Genomic DNA, 23,519 nt, shown 5'->3' on the forward strand with positions numbered 1-23,519 from the left:
GCTGAATACTTCATGACATCAGAAAAGTACAATACAGATAGTAAGAAGAGAAGAGTCTACACAGGAGAGAAACCATGTCAATATGAGGACTGTTACAAAGCATTTAGTCTTTTAGTTAGTCATAAAATAATCCACACAGTAGAGAAGGTGTCAAAAGATGTGAGGAGTGTCAAAAGATACACATTTTCTTTTAAATAAATAATAAATAAACAATGTGTATTGGTATTTTGCTTTGCTTTGTGTTAATAAAATTGCATTTATCTATAGTCCTAATTCTGTCACTGTTTGATGTCACAAAGAAGGGTGGATCCGAAAGCTGTCTAGAACATTTATAACATGTGATGAAAAAGTCAACAAATAATGAACAAACTGTATTACACATTTGTTAATGATGAATAGTGTTCACTTTAGATTAGGGCACACAATAGCATCTGCAAATGATTTATAGATGTTTCATGAATGTCTAACAAATCATTAGGCGGCACGGTGGTGTAGTGGTTAACACTGTCGCCTCACAGCAAGAAGGTCCAGGGTTCGATTCCCGCTTGGGGACCAGGTTTCCATGATGCCAGGTACCCAGGTGGGGTATCTCCCAGGCCTTTCTGTGTGGAGTTTGCATGTTCTCCCCGTGCTCGCAAGGGTTTCCCCCCGATAAGATAAACCCAATGGAAAAACATGCACAACAACAGATCGCTAACGCTGTGGCGTCCTTGACGAAGACGGACAGGAGCACTTGGATTGGGGGGGAAGGACGACGGGATGGGTTAATCGCAGAGACAAATCGCATCGGCGATCCTAAAAAGACAATGCATGCGTGTGTGTTCCGGTGTGTGTGCTAAACTAACCGCTGTGTGTACCACTAAAAACATTGAGTGTCGTTGCATGCCGAATAAAGACCTCTGCAACAGGTCCTGCATTATTATTATATTATTTGTTAAACATGAAAAGACAAGTCTGGTCTTTGCCTCGTGTCTGTATTCATAAAAGCCAGATCGTTCATAACAAGTGAGTTGAAAGTCAACAAATAATGAACAAACTGTATTACACATTTGTTAATGATGAATAGTGTTCACTTTAGATGAGGGCACACAATAGCATCTGCAAATGATTTATAGATCATTTATGAATGTCTAACAAATCATTTGTTGAACATGAACAAATAAATGGAGGTATAGTTGTTTTTTCATATCCATTTTTCAAAGCATCTACAAATGTGTTACTACACATTAGATATCATTATTAAATGTTGCACTTATAATGAACAAATAAGGTTGATCATGTGGAAAAAAGTGACCAACAGATCGAATTTTAAACGAGTACATTTATGAATGTATATAAATGGTTTGTTCATAATTAGTTCATTATCCACTAATGCGTTATAGATACTTTGTAAATGGTATACAAATATAGTTATAAATGTTTTAATAATCATTTATGAATGTATATAAATAGTTTGTTCATGATTAGTCCATTATCTACAAATACCTTATAAATGTATTATAACAGGGTGTTATTATAAAGTGCTACCGAAGTTTATTTCAGGGACAATGTACAAATAAAAACATTAGTCTCCGAAGAGAAAAGATGCACTAGAATTGTAGCTTTTGCTATTTTACATCTCCAGTCCCTTGTACATACAATATATAAACAATACAATACAAACATACAATGTAAGACAATTCAATAAATACATTCAATGTAAAACAATACAATAAAAACATACAATAACATATTAAAAGAACACTCCCGCTTAAAGGGTACCCTACTGAAAGTGGGAATTGATTGATTGATTAAACATTTTATTAACAGATTTTAGAATGGGTACAATACAGTACAGCTCAATATACACAATTGTTAAGGGGATGCAGACCAGAGAAAGACTTTTGTCTTGTTTACATCAGGGTCCCCCATTTTCAATTCATCATAACATATGACATACATGACATACAGGTATAGACAGTACTGTTACATTTAGACATTTATGACATACAGAGTACAAAAAGAGTCTAAAGAGAGAGTATATACATTTGAGGGGGAAGAAACTGTACATTGGAGGAGGTGGGGTGGGGTGGGGGGGTAGGTGGGGTGGGGTGGGGAACAGGTTTAACTAGCAATATCCTGTCAGGCAGTGGCGGTTGGAATGCCCCACGGGCCCCGAGGCGAGATTGACAGCTCGGGCCCCCCCCCCCCCCCCGATATTTATTGTATTATTAAAAAAAAAAAAAAAGAAAAAGAAAAAAAAAATCCAACATGAAACAAAACATATCACAATACAATAATAATACGTCAAATGTATATACTCTCTTTTCTGGACTCTTTTCGTATCACAAACAGTACTGTATTTGCAAATCTGGTATGTCATGTATAGATGTAGCACTACTGTCTATCTGTATGTCATTATGTTATAATGAATTGAAAATGGGGGACCCTGATGTAAACAAGACGAAAGTGTTTCTCTGGTCTGCATCCCCTTAACAATTGTATGTATTGAGCTGTACTGTATTGTACCCATTCTGCAATCTGTTAAATAAAGTTTTCATTCATTCACCATGACATGTTTAGGTATTTGGCCAGATCCAGCTTGTCTGTGATGAGAGTGTTTTCTGTCTTTATGATTGACTATCATCATTAGATATTTCAGTTTCGTTATTACAGAGCGGCTAACAGTACGTTAGTTGACTAATACCAGAGTCAGAATTGGGTAATATGCCGACTACTGGCAGTGATGCGACCTATGTTACCACATAACTTTTGTCATCTCTGGTACTATGCAGTGCACTATGCAAAACGGCAAAGAGATAGGTAACGTTCGTTAAGTGCCAAATTACCATCATCATGATACACCCTCACATAATTCACAAAGTGTTCACGTGCGCCACCCATGTGGTAACCTAGAAATACCATAGATTGTGGCTAGGTGGTAACGTATGTTTTCTATGATCACTATGAATTGAAAATGGGGGACCCTGATGTAAACAAGACAAACGTCTTTCTCTGGTCTGCATCCCCTTAACGAGCCGTACTGTATTGTACCCATTCTGCAATCTGTTAAATAAAGTTTTCATTCATTCATTCATTCACATTACGTTAGTTAGCATCCAAGCTAGCGTGATAACGTTAGTAGTACTAGTTAGCTTACCTGCAATAATGTTGTCATCGTCCTGGACAGATAAGACTTGTTAAATCATAATATATCCACACTTTGTGCTGGTCCTCGGTAAATGTCCCCTTTAGCTGCTCGGCGTCTTCGGATTTTAATACACCATGGTAGCGGTGGTGATGTGGGGGACCCTGATGTAAACAAGACGAAAGTCTTTCTCTGGTCTGCATCCCCTTAACAATTGTATGTATTGAGCTGTACTGTACTGTACCCATTCTGCAATCTGTTAATAAAGTTTTCATTCATTCATTCATGTTTCAGGTGACTTATTATGTTGAACATAGCTTGCGATATTTTTCTCTGATGTCGCGTTCACGTTACGTGGGAAGAAGCGGAAGAACCAGAGGACATCTCGTTGCTACAACTAGGAAGCCTTCACGCATTGACTCGATCAAAACGCCCACATCCATACTTCCGCAATTCGTGACGCGAAGTGGGAGATATCGGGGTCTATAAAAAATCCCATATGTCCTAGTAGGAATTACAACTAGGAGGCTGACGTGAATGGTTTTTCCCAGTCGGAAGCTGATTCTTCCGATTCTTCCCACGTAACGTGAACGCGACATCAGAGAAAAATATCACCTCCGCGCTGCTTGTGAGATTTACGTGGCTACGTCACAGCCAAGGAAAGGGAGCGCTGGATTTGTGCAAAACGCCCTGTTCCTAAACCACACGCTATCAGTCGTACTCGTACCACAGTACTGGCAAAACGGGAGGAGCCTAGAATCAAAACAAACGCACCAGTCCCAGTTGCCGTTACCACCAGTTGTGTTCGATCCAGTCCCACACGCGAACGGCAACTCCATTCAGTCCCGGGCCTGGGCCCGGGGCCGGAGGGGGGGCCCGGGGCCCGGGCCCCCCCTCCCGCCAGACGGTGGGCGGGCCCTAAGGCAGCTGCCTCCCCAGCCGCGCCTATAGCTCCGCCCCTGCTGTCAGGTGAGCTTTGAAGATGACAATTGAGCTGCACCTCCTCATCTCTTCTGGGCAGGCTGTTCCACTGAGTAATTGCTCTTACAGAAAAAGATGACATGTCCAAACATAGTGTGGCAGAACGGTTTAACGCAATCAAGTGCTGACACTGTTCTTGTAGCTCGTTGGAGTTTGTACGAATTTGGACAAAGTCGCACAGTGGAGGAGGTGCCAGCCCATTAATGATTTTTTTTTAATCAAATTTCTTTTTTTTATAAGACCACCGGACAAGACCACCGGATTCCCCAGGACCAACACCCTACCCCCACTCTGCCGCTACATGGAGCCTTTGACCTCCTCGGCCGCTGCAGTCCACATTTCAATACCCGCCTGTCCCACCCCAACCATCCGAGCAGTCGATATCTCCAAATAAATAACGTCCAGCAATGTCAGGGACCAGTGAATTACCGTGAGATTCTCAGGTTCTTTCCATCTCATAGCGATAAGTTTTTTGGCTGCTGTAATGCCTGCCAGAATAATTATTTTCTGTTGTATGGATGTTGGTAATAAAGATATATCATTTAGAAGTAATGTTGCTGCCGTGAGTGGAATTGATATATTACAGATGCTGGAATTGATATATTACAGATGCTTGATAGCAGGGGCGTCCATTTGGTATGGCAAGGTATGGCACTCGCCATACCTTGGCAAATAAAAATGTAAAAAAAAAAAATCTTTTTCTTTTTACAATTTTTTATGTTGATTTAGAATTTGAATGTCAACATTATGAACGAAGCTTCGAACTATTCGGTACAGCCCTAGCATGTTTTGATATTGTCAATTATCTCACTTTTACTAGGTGACTTTTGCTGTGACTAACTGAAATATGCCCCAGTTAGTCCTGTGTGTTCGCGGGTAAATTTTGACCCATGATTTAACTCATAGGTCCAAAACACTCAAAAACAATGACTATCATCCAATATTGTTTTTACTACATCATAACTAACTTATTATGCATTCATATTTCTAATTTAGAAATGGGATTAAATGCACTCATTATAGTCCCTATAGTGAAGACAGTGGATAATTATGTTATCTGTCTATAATAGACTAATATTAGAATAAAAAATTTACTTTATAATTGTAATTTTATATTATTAACTAGTAACCCATATAGATTTATGTTAGAAAAAGTTAAAATATGGATAGACTGTGGTATGAACAGCTCATGTGGACATCTATCTTGATTGTGTCTTGATTGAGACTTATGATGAAAAGCAAGGGGTATTCTTTTTCAGTGTCTGTGTGTTTGTGTGTGTGTGCATGCGTGTGTGTGCGTGTGCAGATGTGTGTGTGTTAAGGTTCAAGTTGAATTTCAGTGTCAGTGTCCATATTCTGTGAGAAAGGTTGAGTTCCCGTGGGGGGAGGGGTGCCAGAGGGATTGGGAGTACAGGTGCATACTGCAAGAAAATAATAGTTACTGTGGAGGTCGGGTGTCTAGAGTCAAAGATGAATTTTGATTGAGCCAAATGTGACCCAGAGTTTAATCCAGAGAGAGCTTCAGAATTGGCTAGAATTGTCTAAATCAGTTTTGTAGTGTTTATATAGCTGTTGTGGAGGATATCGTGAAGCATTGTTCCAATAAAAATAACTAGATGGTAGTTATGATATCATTTTACGTTGAAAGGGGTCACGGCACACCATGGCTGGACTGGGACAAAAAAATCGGCCTTGGCATTTTTGGCCCAGACCAGCCCACCACAATCGGTCGGACACCACCCACCAGTACACCATCCTTGCAGTCCCTTAAATATGCGTACCTACTGTACTATTCCCCCAAACCACTACAAAGCTGGGTAGTAAGTGCCATGGACAAGTGGACCAGTGCAAGTGGACCAGTGTACTCACTGAACTCGCTATTGGCTGAATCTTGTTTTGGGTGGTGATGTAAAAACACCTGCATCATAGCAGGTTCAGGACGGGCAAAGTAGTCTACAGCCTGTTCCTCCCTGTCTCTCTCCTCCACAACCTGGCTTGATTAGACATAAGGAGAGAGAGAGAGATGATTACAATTAACTGGTACATTCATGTCCAGAATTGTTGGAATTCCCTGACAAAGATGTGCAAATAGCTGTACAATTAAACAATACCATACTGGTAATGAGCAAATAGTTGTTTATTCAATTAATGCATGGAGCTGTTCCATCTTATTTCATAGATACTAACTACTCAGTTCATACAGATTCAGTAGTATTCAAATATCAATGATGAATATTGCATAAGGTTTACACAGTTAATAGATCACCTTTTTGATATGGACCTAGGTCACTCACAGCAACGTGGGCTTAGCCAACGCAATGCTGACAAAATAACGTTAGCTAGTTAATGTTAGAATAGTCCGCCGGAGTTGCGACTGCATTAGGGAACTATGCTAGCTACAAAAACAATGCCAATAGCTTATGCTGCGCTATTTGACATTGACTGACTGAGAGACCACCAGCAGTAGTTGACGGTCTCACTTTATGATAGCGTTACAACTTACGAGTATGTTATCATATTATTGTCGACATTAATTGAATGAATCATCATCATCATCGTCATCATGGCATGGCACGCACACTACCTCCCTGCGAGTCCCTATTAATCATGAAGGTACTAACTACTCCCTACCTGGAGTAGCTGCTACACTCTCCTCCTGCTCCTCTGCCTGGCAGTGGGCCAGCTGTTGCTGCAGGAGGGGGTGGGGCTTAGTAAGAGATGTGATTGGGCCAGCCCAGTGTCAGTATAGAAAATGAACCAATGGGCCGCTGTCCCTGCTTTATGGACCGGTCGTTGACCAATTCTTTTTAAAAGATTTTCATAAATCAAATTATACCGGCCCCCAGGTGAGTCGGCCCACCGGGAAAATGCTTGGTATGCCAGATTACCAGTCCAGCTGTGCGGCACACACACCCGAACACAACATAAGTAGGCTTGGTTTCCTGTGCTCAGATGCTTGTTCATCTCACGTTTGCCCTCATAGTAGAGGAGTGTTACCTGAGTACAGTTTCTACTTTTCTCTTGCTTTGTTTTCCTGTTTCTTTTAAACTGCTAGTCAATGGCGGTTGTTTTTTGTTTTGTTTTTCCCCCCAATTTCTTTGATCCTGGTGATTTGTGTTTTCATTAGCTTTTATTTTTTATTTATTTCAGTGTTCCTCCATTTCCCCATGCCCTGTCAAGCAGTGGTAACTTTACCCCCCCCCCCCCTTTTGTGTGTATATGTCCACCCCCCCCCCAAACCTGACAGTTATCATCTCGATATATATTACAAAAATAAAATATTTTTGAGTGCTGTTTTTGTAAGGAAAAGGATGAATCTCTCAAACACTCATTTGTTGACTATATAACCTACACTGTTGATTTTTGGAAATTTACCAAATACACCTAAACCTGATGTGGTTATAAATGTACCCAATTTTTATATTTTATTTTATTATTCAAATCATGCTGCCTATAATCACAAACTATACTGTAAAATATTGTATCCATACAATAATTGCTGATGAAAAAGAACAACTATTTTATAAAAGAAACGTATATCTGGCTTTGAAACATACTACCTCTCAAAAAGACTTGGACATGTTTTAAATACTTGTTGAATGATAACAGTATCTGTACCTATTTTTAGATGTATTTTGTGTCTGTTCTCTCTCTCTGTCTGTTCTCTCTCTCTCTGTCCTGTTCTCTCTCTCTCTCCCCCAGTATCTCTCTCTCTCTCTCTCTCTCTCTCCTCTCTCTCTCTCTCTCAGTCTCTCTCTCTCTCTCTCTCTCTCTCTCTCTCCTCTCTCTCTCTCTCTCTGTCTCTTCTCTCTCTCTCTCCTCTCTCTCAGTCTCTCTCTCTCTCATCTCTCCTCTCTCTCTCTCTCTCTCTCTCTCGTCTCTCTCTCCCTCCAGTCTCCTCTCTCTCTCTCTCTCTCTCTCTCTCTCTCTCTCTCTCTCTCTCTCTCTCTCTCTCTCTCTCTCTCTCTCTCTCTCTCTCTCTCTCTCTCTCTCTCATCTCTCTCTCTCTCTCTCTCTCTCTCTCTCTCTCTCTCTCTCTCTCTCTCTCTCTCGCTCGCTCTCTCTCTCTCATTAGTCAACGTCAAAAAAAGGGAAACAGGGCAACAGGGCAACAGAGTGGTGGGGGCGGCGCGCGAGCTCATGGCTCCTTTGTCTCTTGGCGCGAACTTGAACCGGACGTGACGTCGATCCCGCCTCCTCCAGCGCGGTAAAGTGTGGTGGAGGCGCTGAGAGCTCACTTTGGAGAACGACTCACTTCGGTGCTCTGGTGCTGAGGATTTATTACATAAACATAATAACAACCAACGTACAGCACTTACAGGTAAGGAGGAGGATATGGCAACTTTACCGGGCGACAATCGTCGACAGAAATGAAAGCAATTATGGGGCATTTTAACTTAGTAACATAACATTAAAGCGGATTCGGACCCAACTGTCAACTCCTGTGTATCCAGTTGAAAAAAGGTCTGAAGAGTTGAGTTGCAGCAACGAGCAGTTCATTGGAAAGAAAGAAGCGATTCAAACTAAAATAGTTTTAACATATTTACTTACTATAATGGCAAAAACAATTCGGTTTGTAGTTATCTATATAATAAAAAAAAAAATCCAGTTAAAGGTATTTGATCTTCTGATTAGCTGCTATAGTTACTACAGTGTGTACCATCTACCTCCATCACCCCACTACTTTGGCGCGTTATTATTGTGTGAGCGGTGCCAGCTGCTGGGAGGACAGTCCATAATAATCCTGCTGGGGCTGTTCGATTGTTTTTATTGATTAGTGCTGCTGTGCCAATCGTCCTCAGCAACACACTCTCGCCAACCGTGAAGTCGGTCGGATCAACACCAGTCCTCCTCGAGGAAATAGAAAGAAGAGACTATTTGTTTTTATTATTTTAGTTTAAGATAAGGTAGTTCGATTACTGTTAGATCGATGTGTTTAGTGATGATGATTAATAATCAGATTGGCTCCACGCTCTGCTGAAAAGTGAACTGTGTTTTGGTCCGATCTGTATTATTATTATCCTGCTGCCAGTTAGGGTACCTCGTGTTACACACTGTTTACTTTTTCTCTTAACTCGTAGTATTATATATTCAGATTCAAATTATGTAGGCTACTGCCTATAACGCATATAATATAATATATAACCAAGTCACAATCATATTATGCACCTTTGTTTACAGTATTTTTTTTTATTGTATTTCTATATTCACTTAATTGTATTGTTTACAGTGGTTTCTATAACCTCGCTTTTATATTCGTATTTTGAAATTAATATTAATAAATATTGCCTATATATATTTATCATGTATTTCTACTATTACCCAGCTGCTCATACCTGCACCTCCCTTCCCCCTCCCTCCTCGTGCTGCTATGCAGTCGGAATTTCCCCCAAGGGGATCATAAAGAAATAACCTATCTTAGGTATAATACTCTCTTATTATAAGTATTACTATATTATTATTACTACTATTTATATTATTATATTTTTTTGCCTGTACCTCTTCTTTTCCATGCTGCAAATTTCCCCCTAATTTCCCCAAGGGGATTAATAATAAAGGAAAGCTTGACTTGGAGTTTAGTGGGAATAGGGGAGGGGTTCCTAAACACCGGGCTCTGCCAAGACAGGTCTGGAGAAGTGCTGCACAGTACAAGTAGTTACTAGACTCCAACCAACACATGAGACCAAAACTATAAAAGTATATTGCAATTCTGGTCCCATGAGCTCATTTGCTCAGAGGTTGCTGTTTGACAGCATTCCAGATTCTAGATAATAAAAAAAAAAAGTAAACTGGTAAAAGTAAGTCATTCACTATTAAAAGAAGAGAAGAATTTGATATTAAATAAAGGGACACATTTTACTACATGACGTTCTTGTATTAAGAACACATGATCCATTATTATCATGTTCTAATATATTTATTGTTATCTTTTTTTTTTACCTGTACCTCCCGCGTCTATATTAATCCCAGCCGAAGAGTGCAAGAGCGCTTCCGCATTTTGCCCTGATTGGCCCCCGGTAACGCCCTCCAAATGCGCATTTTCTTTTTCCCCGCTGACGCCGAAATGGAATACATATTATCGCGACGTGGACTGGATTCACTCGCAACGCCGTAACGTTATTTCCCTGTACATTGCAACGTTAACACAAAGCAGCTGTCAACTGTACTTTACATATTATCCAAACGACGACCTCATAACGCCATAACACGCCATAACGTTATTTCCCTGTACATTGTAACGTTAACACAACGCAGCTGTCAACTCTACTTTACATATTATCCAAACGAGGACCACATAACGCCATAATTGTTTGTGTTATTTCCCCGGGTGAGGAGACCGCGCGCGACCCGGTAACTGAGTGCCCAGCACTCTCTGCGACTGTAGAGGCGCTCAATGTACCGCAGGTACTTTTCATACCTGCAATTGATCAAATAAGGAAACAAACACAGAAGATGCACATTGAGCTGTACTGTACTGTACCCATTCTGCAATCTGTTAATAAACTTTTCAATGACAGCAAGAAGAGGTAGACACATATATGAAGTATGCAAACATCGCCTGCTGCGTCCATCGCGTATATATATTATAATATATATACCGTATTAGCGCTTTAATTTGGCGTGTTCTGTGATTAATGTGATTGACCAGCGTTAATGTGATTGACCAGCGTTGCGACCAGCGTTGCTAATATGAACCAAAGGCTTTAATATGGCGCGTTCTGGCATCTGTGATTAACCGTGTTGAATGGGGCGTCTGAACCAAGCGAGGACCTCATGCGCATGCGCGGCGAGCACCTGGGCGAAGGAAAAGGAAATGTGCATTGCTTACCGGCGAATGGGGAAGAATGCGGAAGCGCTCTTGCACTCTTCGGCTGGGATTAATATAGACGCGTACCTCCCCTCCACCATGCTGATGACACCTGCATTTCCCCCAAGGGGATTAATAAAGGAACACTTGATTCAACATTTAAATGTTATGCTATGTGGTATAGTTATCCTGGCTCCGATTACTTCCCCTTGAAGTTGGCAGGTTTACATTTGAAAGTACCTAATCTTCATCAATGTATGCCATGTTTTGTATGTACAATCTTTTTCTTCAAAGTAACTATGATGGGTTTGGATAAATGTAGTGGAAGAAAAGTACAGCATACAACGGATATATTTCCCAAATTACTTGGCTTTGTTACTACACTACTGTCTAATTGGCGAGCATTTGTTTTCTAGCTTATGGTATTTTCACCAAACTACAGTTGAGCGTAGTGAAAGGTTAACCTTCTGTAGCGTGGTAGTGAAAGGTTAACCTTCTGTAGTTAACCTTCTAGTGTGGTAGTGAAAGGTTAACCTTCTAGTGTGGTAGTGAAAGGTTAACCTTCTGTAGTGTGGTAGTAAAAGGTTAACTTGAGAAATACTCTAGTAAAGTACAAGTACCTCTAATGTGTACTTTGGTGCAGTGCTTGTTACGCTCCACCACCACTGTTGTCATGTCACTAACCGATCCTTGTGTCTGCTCTCTGTTTCTCTTAGCTACTTGTGAAATGGAGACCCCTAAAGGTAAGTTTGTGTTTTAAACATGGAAAACATTAACAGTTTATAGACGCTGCACACCTTAGATCTCATGAAAGCATTTAAAAAGACGTATCATTGTGCACGCATTGTGATATTAGCCGAGTGTGCACTTTGAGTTAGGACAGCCGAAACCCCACCAATCTTTCGCCGTCGATTTAAAAACACACTTCTTCAATCAATATCTGAAATGAAAGAAGAAAACTGTCTTCTACTATCTTCCACTAAATAATCTTCCTTGCCTATATTACTACCCACTATACTAATATGTCTACTACTATGCACTCAACACTGCAGCACCCACGTTTCAACACTTACTCAGCTGAAACAGTTGTACTCTTCCTGCTGATTTGTTGTACAGAACTTGTAAGTCGCTTTGGATAAGCGTCAGCTAATTACTAAATGTGAATGTTCAGTTGTATTTGTTGTAAAACAACATCGCAGTTAACATTAATGTAACAAAATGCACCACAGTCACGCTCTGCTATAAATTAGCTCTAAAGCAGCTCTAAATGATCTCTAAAGCAGCTCTAAAGGGAACATATTATGGAAATGATGTCTTTATATTGATTTGTCAGTCTGAGGTTTTATTTAGATGCTGAGGGAAAACGACATGGCAGCTTCTTGCCGTTTGGCCACAGTTTGACTTCTTCAGATTCACAAGCCTAAACAAGCTGTTCTGAATTATTATAATAATGATACACTTTATTTGTATAGCATTTTTCACACAACAATTGCAGCCCAAAGTGCTTCACAGCAGTAATGTAGACATAAAATAACATAGGCGTAAAATTGGCATACATATTGACAGGCATAAGATTTGCAGAGAATTGACCAAATAAAAGCAATGCATAAAGTGCAGACATACAAATGGACAGTACACTAATCTAAGTGGTAGAGTGTATTAAAAGGCTAAGATGAAGAGGTAGGATTTTAGCTTACTTTTTAAAATATTTAATGAGCTAGCCTCCCTAATGTCCATACTAAGCCCTGGGGCGCACGTTGCCCCTGTGATGTCACACGTCTACGTCTCACAAGCAATTCATTAGCTTTGATTAATCAATTAACTGGAGCCAAGGACACAGCCTACCTGATGTATACTGCCCAGTTTGGAAAAGTTATTTAATTTTTTTTTTTACTTTTGCCAAAAGTAAACTGAACTACGCAATCTGCTGTGATTGTATTTTCAGGTGACGTGTCGTGCTAAAATGAGAGTTCCTATGGGTTTCCCTAATTCAAGTTACCTGCTGGTTACTTAATGTTTGCATGGCCAGTCACCTGCACATGCAATCACCTGTCAGATTGCATAGCTCAGTTTGAGGAAAAGCCATATGCTTGGATTATAAACATTGCACTTTACAATCAATCGACTGAATATTGCAACTTTGCGCCATTGGTACCAAGATAGTGTCATAACAAAGCCAACAAAGTAATTTCACGTCTTTACGTTTATACATTACGTCACGTCAGCGTCTAATTGGCGAGTATTTGTTTTCTAGCGGCTAGCCTATGGTGTTTTCACCAAACGATGCAGTTGAGCGTAGTAGAGGTTGGATACACCAGCTAATCTCCCCCTAACGTTCTGTAGTGTGGTAGTGAAAGGTTAACCTTCTGTAGTGTGGTAGTGAAAGGGTTAACCTTCTGTAGTGTGGTAGTGCAAGGGTTAACTTGAGAAATACTCTAGTAAAGTACAAGTACCTCTAATGTGTACTTTGGTGCAGTGCTTGTTACGCTCCACCACCACTGTTGTCATGTCACTAACCGATCCTTGTGTCTGCTCTCTGTTTCTCTTAGCTACTCGTGAAATGGAGACCCCTAAAGGTAAGTTTGTGTTTTAAACATGGAAAACATTCACAGTTTATAGACGCTGCACACCTTAAGCTCCTCCCATAGTCGAGCGGACCGCACACGGACTGGACTCCGCGGAGGTCCACTGGACTCATTGAGCTTTCATAGGCGATCGTACCTCAGCGGACCTCCACGGACCAATTTCCTACATGTCTCGCGCCATATCGTGTCTCGTGTATCATATAAATGTCTGTATTTCTGTACTTCATTTGTCAGTCTCTCTTCAAAATGTGCGTCTATCTGTGCCATCGTTTTTATCACAAGATTTTACCGTCAAGGGCAAATCTCAAACTCTCCTCACGCGGTGTCACATTTAACACATTGACCGCCAAAAACGGCTTATGACGTGTTTGCTGGCCACGCTAATTCTGCCAGACCACGCTGTACGACGTTATTGAGATAATATTTCATTTTTTCGCCATGGCATTCATAATTCCGCCACCCAGCCTCTGCTGATACAGTGGGACTCTGCACAACAGTGCAACGCCTCAATACCGCCACCTGGTGGATGATCGGGCGAGTTACAACCGGAAGTGGATCTGGTGATCTCGGTGCATCTGGGAAATCCGTCCGGCAGTCGCATATCGTTGCGGGACTATAGACACACACTGGCGTGCTATGGATCGCTGCCATAACTCAATATTCGATATGATTTGGGCGTTTATTGCGCCATACAAACCGGAAATGGATCTAGTCGATCGACGTCAAATAAGTGGGATCTTTTTCCTCCAGTCTCATCGGCGAACGGTAAGAGGACAGTAACGTTACTTTCAGCTTGATTGTTTATTCTTTTCACTGCAAACAGCTCTGATCAATATATCACCCATACTACATAAAGCATTTACTGACGATCACGGAATTATAAATGACCCCCCCCCCCTTTCATCCGCGCATGATGAATCATAACGTATACGATCATGTACAGTTGACATTTTTTTATATAGCATGTATCGGCAATAAACGCCAGTTGATAATCTATATATGCGTTTATGCCTATAACTCACGTTCTATGAATTACTGCAGAAAACGATAAAAACATATTTATATTCTAGAAGGTATTTTTGGAAGAATCTATGAACGAAAAAGCATAACGTTCCTACATCCTGAACGATAGATAATCGATGTTGAATGGGCAGGGCCCGAAACTAGAGCCCGCCACCCGCCATTGGCGACCAGATTTTAGGTTTGGCGTGTGCCACTGAGAGGTCTGTCCGCCATTTGGCGGGTCACAAAATAGTAATGTAAAATAATTAAAACTGCAGTGTGTTTTGGTCTTACGACAGGCCTAATTTGTGGCTTGTTTACCGATGCTGCATGCTGCTGAATGTAGAGTATAGGGTCCAGCTGCAGCGCCGGAGAATCCTTACTGGAGCTGAAGGCTACTCAAGTATACACACAGACAGTGGAGCTGTTTGCAGATAGCGAGCATTTTGACTTGTTGCGTGGTGGCGATGTCTCGCAGATAATACAACTACAAGTATGTTTATATAATATATATATAAAAAATAATAATTATATAAAATAAAAATAAAAAAATGTAATCAAAAAAAATGTGGCAGGTAAGAAATATGCTTGGCGGGTAGATTCTTCCCATCTACCCGCCACTGGCCGGTGAGTCAAAAAGTTAATTTCGTGCCCTGTGAATGGGCCATAGTAATGTCAATTTAGCAATACAATTAAAAAAGTTATAGCCCTGTAAAGAAGGTGAACATCTCCATAGGCTTAGACTGGTGGCAGTGATCATACATTGATGGATAGAAGCGTGGCAGTCAATGTGTTAATGCAGGTCATGGTCAACAAAGACCCCGAGCAGCGTTTTGTGTGACACCAAGTGGGCGCCGCGGACGTCCGCGCATCAGAAAATAGGAGCTTTGCACTTGGAGTCTGCTTTGGGTCTGCTTTGAGTACCCTTTGGGTCCGCTTTGAGTCCGCGGGAGTCTGCTCCGTGTACGGTCCGCTCGACTATGGAAGCACCTTTAGACCTCATGAAAGCATTTAAAAAGACGTATCATTGTGCACACATTGTGATATTAGCCGAGTGTGCACTTTGAGTTAGGACAGCCGAAACCCCACCAATCTTTCGCCGTCGACTAAAAACACACTTCTTCAATCAATATCTGAAATGAAAGAAGAAAACGGTCTTCTACTATCTTCCACTCTTCCACTAAATAATCTTCTTTGCCTATATTACTACCTACTATACTAATATGTCTACTACTATGCACGCAACACTGCAGCACCCAGTGCAGTATACTGCCCAGTTTGGAAATGTTATTATTTAATTTGTTTACTTTTGGGAAGCTGCCGTTAGTGTTTATACTGTTGAAATATGATGGAGCCACTCTCCCAGAGGGAAGCTCTCGTTAGTGTTTATACTGTTGAAATATGATGGAGCCACTCTCCCAGAGGGAAGCTCTCGTTAGTGTTTATACTGTTGAAATATGATGGAGCCACTCTCCCCAGAGGGAAGCTCTCGTTAGTGTTTATACTGTTGAAATATGATGGAGCCACTCTCCCAGAGGGAAGCTCTCGTTAGTGTTTATACTGTTGAAATATGATGGAGCCACTCTCCCAGAGGGAAGCTCTCGTTAGTGTTTATACTGTTGAAATATGATGGAGCCACTCTCCCAGAGGGAAGCTCTCGTTAGTGTTTATACTGTTGAAATATGATGGAGCCACTCTCCCAGAGGGAAGCTCTCGTTAGTGTTTATACTGTTGAAATATGATGGAGCCACTCCCCCAGAGGGAAGCTCTCATTAGTGTTTATACTGTTGAAATATGATGGAGCCACTCTCCCAGAGGGAAGCTCTCGTTAGTGTTTATACTGTTGAAATATGATGGAGCCACTCTCCCCAGAGGGAAGCTCCCGTTTTGATCACATGCTGACTTGACTCCGTGGTCCTGCAGACATCCAGGTGAAGGAGATCAACAAGCGCTCCTCGGGTCACGCCTTTGAGGTGATCCTGAGCCCCTCGTCCCTGGAGCGCAGCAAGGCCGACATCCAGCGGTCCACCACCCCCAAGAAGGACATCTCTATGGAGGAGATCCAGAGGAAGCTGGGGGCAGCGGACGAGAGACGCCGGGTAACCATGAAAATAATACTACTAATAATAATATGATGATGATGCTACTACTAATAATAATAATATGATGATGCTACTAATAATAATAATAATATGATGATGCTACTAATAATAATAATATGATGATGATGCTACTACTACTAATAATAATATGATGATGCTACTACTACTAATAATAATAATATGATGATGATGCTACTACTACTACTACTAATAATAATATGATGATGCTACTACTACTAATAATAATAATATGATGATGATGATGCTACTAATAATAATATGATGATGATGCTACTAGTCCTACTAATAATATGATGATGCTACTACTAATAATAATAATATTATGATGCTACTACTACTAATATGATGATGCTACTACTAATAATAATGAACGAATTAATGAAAACGTTTATTTTTGAACATGTGTTCTCCATATTCCTCCAAACAAATCACGGTATCTAGCTCCGTCAAACAGAACAATCATAACAACAAAAATAAAAATAAAAGGAATTATAAACAAAAAGTCAAGAGCAATGTATTATTTTATAATATTATTATTTTATAATACATACAGTAATAATGTATAATATTATGATGCTACTACTAATAATAATATGATGATGCTACTACTACTTCTACTAATAATAATAATATGATGCTACTACTACTAATAATAATTATATGATGATGCTACTACTACTAGAATCGAATTACTTTATTCATCCCGTGGGAAATTTGGCACTACAAATCGCTCACAGTAAAACAGTTGCACATCTTATTAACCTCTCCCTGGAGCAAGGCATTGTACCAAGTGGTACTAAACATGCAAAGATTATTCCCTTGTACAAAAAAGGGAATAGCGCTGAGCCTGATAATTACAGGCCAGTATCCATTTTGAGTGTCACGTCCAAGATTTTAGAAAGAGTGGTGCACGAGCAGATATCAGAATATGTTAGCAAGGACAATCTTCTATATGAATTTCAATCAGGGTTTAGGAAAAGTCATATTCTACAGACTCATGCCTCCTTTATCTGACTGATTTTATTAGAAAGGAGATGGATGAAGGGAAACTGTGTGGAATGGTCTTACTTGATCTTCAGAAAGCCTTCGACACAGTAAATCATGGTCTACTGCTTGATAAACTGAAAACTCTGGGACTGAATGATACAGCTGTAAAGTGGATTGCCTCATATCTGACAGACAGGGACCAGAGGGTAGAGGTCAATGGTTTTTTGTCGAATGCCAAACCAATAGTTTGTGGGGTGCCGCAAGGAAGTGTTTTAGGACCATTGCTATTTTTATTGTACATAAATGATATGAGAGAAGCATGTTCTTGTAATTTATTCTTATTTGCTGATGATTCAGCTTTGCTCATCTCCCATAAGGATCTGAGTACACTATTTTGTTCGTACGTATCTAAGCCCAGATTAAAAAAGGCTCCTGAACTCAAGGTAGAATTAGGGTCTGAGGTTGTAGCAGCAAGAACAGCAGTGAAGTACCTGGGCTGTATGCTGGATGACAGTCTGGGGGGGAGGGAATGGCCTTACAGGTGCTGGGTAAGGTAAATGCCTGCACCAGGTTTTTGGCTAGAAAGGCCAATCTTCTTGACAGGGAAAGCCTTAGACTACTGGCCAACAGCCTGGTGCAGTGTCATTTTGATTATGCTAGTGTAGCCTGGTTTGAGGGACTGTCAGCTTCATTAAAGAAGAAACTACAGGTGTCACAGAATAAGCTGATCAGGGTTGTGATGGGCCTAGGACCTCGTGATCATGTTGGGAGGAGACATTTTCAGGAGCTCAACTGGCTACCAGTTGAGGCCAGAGTAGCCCAGCTTAGGCTCAACATGGTACACAAAATAATAAATAACAGGGCCCCCAAATATTTTAGTAACTATTTTCCTAGTGTTAGTGAATCACACAGCCACAGAACGAGATCTAGCATAGCAAACCTGCATCCTCCAAGGTGTAGAACAAAGATGGGACAGTGCTCATTTGCTCACAAAGGAGCACAGGAGTGGAATGAGTTGCCTTTGACCACCAAACAGATCGTGAACCTGTATAGTTTCAAGGTGAACGTTAGGAAATGGCTCCTAGAAAATGTCCCAGAGTAACTAAGGAAGGTTCTAGTTTTTAATGTAGTGTAGTTTTAGTGTGTCTGTACATTTTGTATATTGTATTTGTATATTTTATTAATAATGTTGTATTTGACTTTTTAATTCTATTTTTTTAGCAATATACTGTAGGCTGATGGTAATATGTGTAATACATGTTTATGTAAATACCATGTGCTGCTGAGACCAAGGACCACAATGGAAATAAGTCTGTGACTTTTTTGTGCTATCCTTGATAATTTTAGGATGCATGACTTGTTGTAACATGTAATGTATTTTAATAATTTTCAAATAAACTAAACATTTAGGGACCCTACCTGCTGACAGCTGACGGCTGAGTAAGATGGCTGCGCCACTGTTTTCGGCTGCCTGCCGCTGCGTCCTACTCTCACTGTTTGTCCTCGTTTTGTTTGTGTCTCGTATTCACCCGTCAAAAATCATCTGACCGACAACTACTTTTGGATATCCGTGACTACTTTTGCCTGCAGTCGGAACTGAATGGGGCAGTTTCCTCTATTCAGTTTTGGCTCCACTTGACATGCAGACTGACTGAACGGGTGCCGTTTACTTTCCTCCAACAGAGCAACGAGGCGGAGATACTGAAGCACTTGGCGAGAGAGCGAGAGCACGAGAAGGAGGTTCACCAGAAGGCCATCGAGGGGAGCAAGGTCTTCAGCAAGGTCACCGAGGAGAAGCTCAACCAGAAGATGGAGGCCAACAAGGAGAACCGCAAGGCTCAGACTGAGCTCCTCAACATGAAGTTCAAGGAGAAGGTGAAGACTCTTTATATAAACTACTTTATAATGTGTTGAAACGAGTGATACAATACTTACTTACTTAGGCCCATCGCTCCCAATGGAGCATAGCCCATCTACGACTTTTCTCCATCCAACACGGCTTTGGGCTTTCCTTTCTGCCTCCCCCCAGCTAGTTCCTTTCTGCCTCCCCCCCAGCTAGTTCCTTTCTGCCTCCCCCCCAGCTAGTTCCTCTCTGCCTCCCCCAGCTAGTTCCTTTCTGCCTCCCCCCCAGCTAGTTCCTTTCTGCCTCCCCCAGCTAGTTCCTTTCTGCCTCCCCCCAGCTAGTTCCTTTCTGCCTCCCCCCAGCTAGTTCCTTTCTGCCTCCCCCCAGCTAGTTCCTTTCTGCCTCCCCCCAGCTAGTTCCTTTCTGCCTCCCCCCAGCTAGTTCCTCTCTGCCTCCCCCCAGCTAGTTCCTTTCTGCCTCCCCCCAGCTAGTTCCTTTCTGCCTCCCCCCAGCTAGTTCCTCTCTGCCTCCCCCCAGCTAGTTCCTTTCTGCCTCCCCCCAGCTAGTTCCTTTCTGCCTCCCCCCAGCTAGTTCCTTTCTGCCTCCCCCCCAGCTAGTTCCTTTCTGCCTCCCCCCCAGCTAGTTCCTTTCTGCCTCCCCCCAGCTAGTTCCTTTCTGCCTCCCCCCAGCTAGTTCCTTTCTGCCTCCCCCTCAGCTAGTTCCTTTCTGCCTCCCCCCAGCTAGTTCCTTTCTGCCTCCCCCCAGCTAGTTCCTTTCTGCCTCCCCCCGGCTAGTTCCTTTCTGCCTCCCCCCAGCTAGTTCCTTTCTGCCTCCCCCCAGCTAGTTCCTCTCTGCCTCCCCCCAGCTAGTTCCTTTCTGCCTCCCCCCAGCTAGTTCCTCTCTGCCTCCCCCCAGCTAGTTCCTCTCTGCCTCCCCCCAGCTAGTTCCTCTCTGCCTCCCCCCAGCTAGTTCCTTTCTGCCTCCCCCCAGCTAGTTCCTTTCTGCCTCCCCCCAGCTAGTTCCTTTCTGCCTCCCCCCAGCTAGTTCCTTTCTGCCTCCCCCCAGCTAGTTCCGCCGCTCAGTGTCTCGCCTCCAGGTGTTCTTAGTGATACAATAACTACTTTATAATGTGTTGAAACGAGTGAAGACTCTTTATAACTACTTTATAATGTGTTGAAACTAGTGATACAATAACTACTTTATAATGTGTTGAAACGAGTGAAGACTCTTTATAATTACTTTATAATGTGTTGAAACAAGTGAAGACTCTTTATAATTACTTTATAATGTGTTGAAACTAGTGATACAATAACTACTTTATAATGTGTTGAAACGAGTGAAGACTCTTTATAACTACTTTATAATGTGTTGAAACGAGTGATACAATAACTACTTTATAATGTGTTGAAACAAGTGAAGACTCTTTATAATTACTTTATAATGTGTTGAAACTAGTGATACAATAACTACTTTATAATGTGTTGAAACGAGTGATACAATAACTACTTTATAATGTGTTGAAACGAGTGAAGACTCTTTATAATTACTTTATAATGTGTTGAAACGAGTGAAGACTCTTTGTAATTACTTTATAATGTGTTGAAACGAGTGATACAATAACTACTTTATAATGTGTTGAAACGAGTGAAGACTTTATAATTACTTTATAATGAATGAATGATGAATGAAAACTTTATTTAACAGATTGCAGAATGGGTACAATACAGTACGGCTCAATACACACAATTGTTAAGGGAATGCAGACCAGAGAAAGACGTTTGTCTTGTTTCCATCAGGGTCCCCCATTTTCAATTCATATCGACATTTATGACATACACAACATACATGACATTTATGGCATAGGGACATACAGGTATTTAGTACTGATACATTTGTGACATAAACGGTATTCAAATATACAGTACTGTTACCCAGAGATCCTGACAGAGTATATACATATGATGGGGAGGGGACTGTACATTAGGAGGGGGTGGGTGGGTGGGAGAGAAATATACATACGGTGGGGTGGAGACTGTACATTTGGAGGGGTTGGGCAGGTGGGAGAGTAATATACATACGGTGGGGAGAGAATATATACATGCAGTGGGGAGGAGACTGTCTATTAGGAGGGGGTGGGGGGGTTTGGACATTTACGGTGGCCAGTTTCGAATTGCAGCCTCCTGTAGGTGCTCTTTAAGAGCGGTTTTGAATGTGGGTAGGGATTCACATTCCTTTACAGCTTTGGGTAGGGCGTGTTGAAACGAGTGATACAATAACTACTTTATAATGTGTTGAAACAAGTGATACAATAACTACTTTATAATGTGTTGAAACAAGTGAAGACTCGTTATAACTACTTTATAATGTGTTGAAACAAGTGATACAATAACTACTTTATAATGTGTTGAAACGAGTGAAGACTCTTTATAATTACTTTATAATGTGTGGGCCTCCTGCCTCTCTCTACCTCTGTCTCTCTCTTTATCTCTGCCTCTCTCTCTCTCCTCTCTCTGCCTCCCCCTGCATGCGAATGACCCAGTTTTAGAACATTTACAATCAGACAATTCAAAATACAATAACTACTTTATTATGTGTTGAAATGAGTGAATATAATAACTACTTTATTATGTGTTGAAATGAGTGAATATAATAACTACTTTATTATATCTGTTGAAATGAATGAAAACAATAACTACTTTATTATATCTGTTGAAATGAGTCAATACAATAACTACTTTATCATATGTGTTTCCATAACAGGACAAGAAGATTGAAGAAGTCCGTAACTTCCGTATGAACAAAGATGCAACAGAAGACTAATGTGTTTTTCTTCACTTGGAGAAAAGACAAAGATTTTTATATATTTTTTACGTGTTCAGATATATTTTAGCCCACTTCCGCTAATAAGCAGCTTGTTGTGTTGGGTTTGTTCGCCGTTGGTCAGACGCTCGTGTGTAAACACTTCCCCCGTTTTTAGTTTGGTAGTGGATTTGTTTGTCTTTTTCACCTGAACTTGATTTTGTATTATATTTTATGACCTTTTTGTGTTTGAAACTTTCTTACCTTTAAGGAAAACTCATTGCTCTTTTAAAAAAATTGTTTTTTTTACTAAAGTAAATGTCCCTACATTTGTCCTTCACTTTCCAGGCTTGTTGGCAGTTATTGTGGTCTTCACAGACACAGAGGCAAGCTTGTGGGCTAGTCAGGCCCCTTTGTTTCGATCAGTAATGAGTAACAACAATCTATTTTATTGAGGAAACTGAAGACAGAATGTTGAAGCTTTACCCCCCCCCCCCTCTGATGTGACAAACGTATGCTGGAAATTAACCAACATGGGTTCAACATGTTGTGTGGTTCTTTGATCTATGATGCTGTCTGCTGGTTCTTTGATCTATGATGCTGTCTCGTTCAGCAGTACCGTCTCCCGGCCAGTCCTGTGACTCTGCTGACCCCTAGTGGCAGTGGTTGTTTTTCATCTCAACAAGGGACATACTGTATGAAAATGTTGTGTGTAGTGTACCGGAGTTAATAATAAATTCACTCACTTCTAGATGTGAATCTGTCTTGTTTTTGGGAGGGAACCGCTTTACTGTGACCGCTTTACTGGGTACACCCATAAGAGTGAGCACTTTATTGGGTACATCCTCAAGAGTGGCCACTTTATTGGGTACACCCACAAGAGTGACCACTTGATTGGGTACATCCACAAGAGTGACTTTATTGGGTAGGCCTACACCCACAAGAGTGACCACTTTATTGGGTACATCCACAAGAGTGACTTTATTGGGTAGGCCTACACCCACAAGAGTGACCACTTTATTGGGTACATCCACAAGAGTGACTTTATTGGGTAGGCCTACACCCACAAGAGTGACCACTTTATTGGGTACATCCAAAAGAGTGACTACTTTATTGGGTACACCCACAAGAGTGACTACTTTATTGGGTAAATCCACAAGAGTGGCCACTTCACAGGTTTAGCTAAGTGGCCACTGAGTAGTATATCAAAAAAAGGATAGGAATAATTATCCAAAGCCTAATAAACCTCAGAACAAGGCCCAAA

The 23,519-nt window shown here is 41.2% G+C and overlaps 1 protein-coding gene across 1 annotated transcript; it reads left to right on the forward strand.

Moving 5' to 3' along the window:
• The first annotated feature begins 8,313 nt into the window (after positions 1-8,313).
• On the forward strand, positions 8,314-23,006 carry LOC311222838 (stathmin-like). Its single transcript, XM_084307473.1, has 6 exons — positions 8,314-8,429; positions 11,633-11,659; positions 13,466-13,492; positions 16,427-16,602; positions 19,297-19,488; positions 22,217-23,006. Exons 2-6 carry the CDS (start codon positions 11,644-11,646, stop codon positions 22,274-22,276), a joined length of 471 nt encoding a protein of 156 aa, XP_084163599.1. The 5' UTR covers positions 8,314-8,429; positions 11,633-11,643; the 3' UTR covers positions 22,277-23,006.
• The last annotated feature ends 513 nt before the right edge of the window (positions 23,007-23,519 follow it).

The sequence above is a fragment of the Notolepis coatsorum genome (assembly GCF_963971535.1).
Source record: "Notolepis coatsorum genome assembly, chromosome: 2".
NCBI lineage: Eukaryota > Metazoa > Chordata > Actinopteri > Aulopiformes > Paralepididae > Notolepis > Notolepis coatsorum.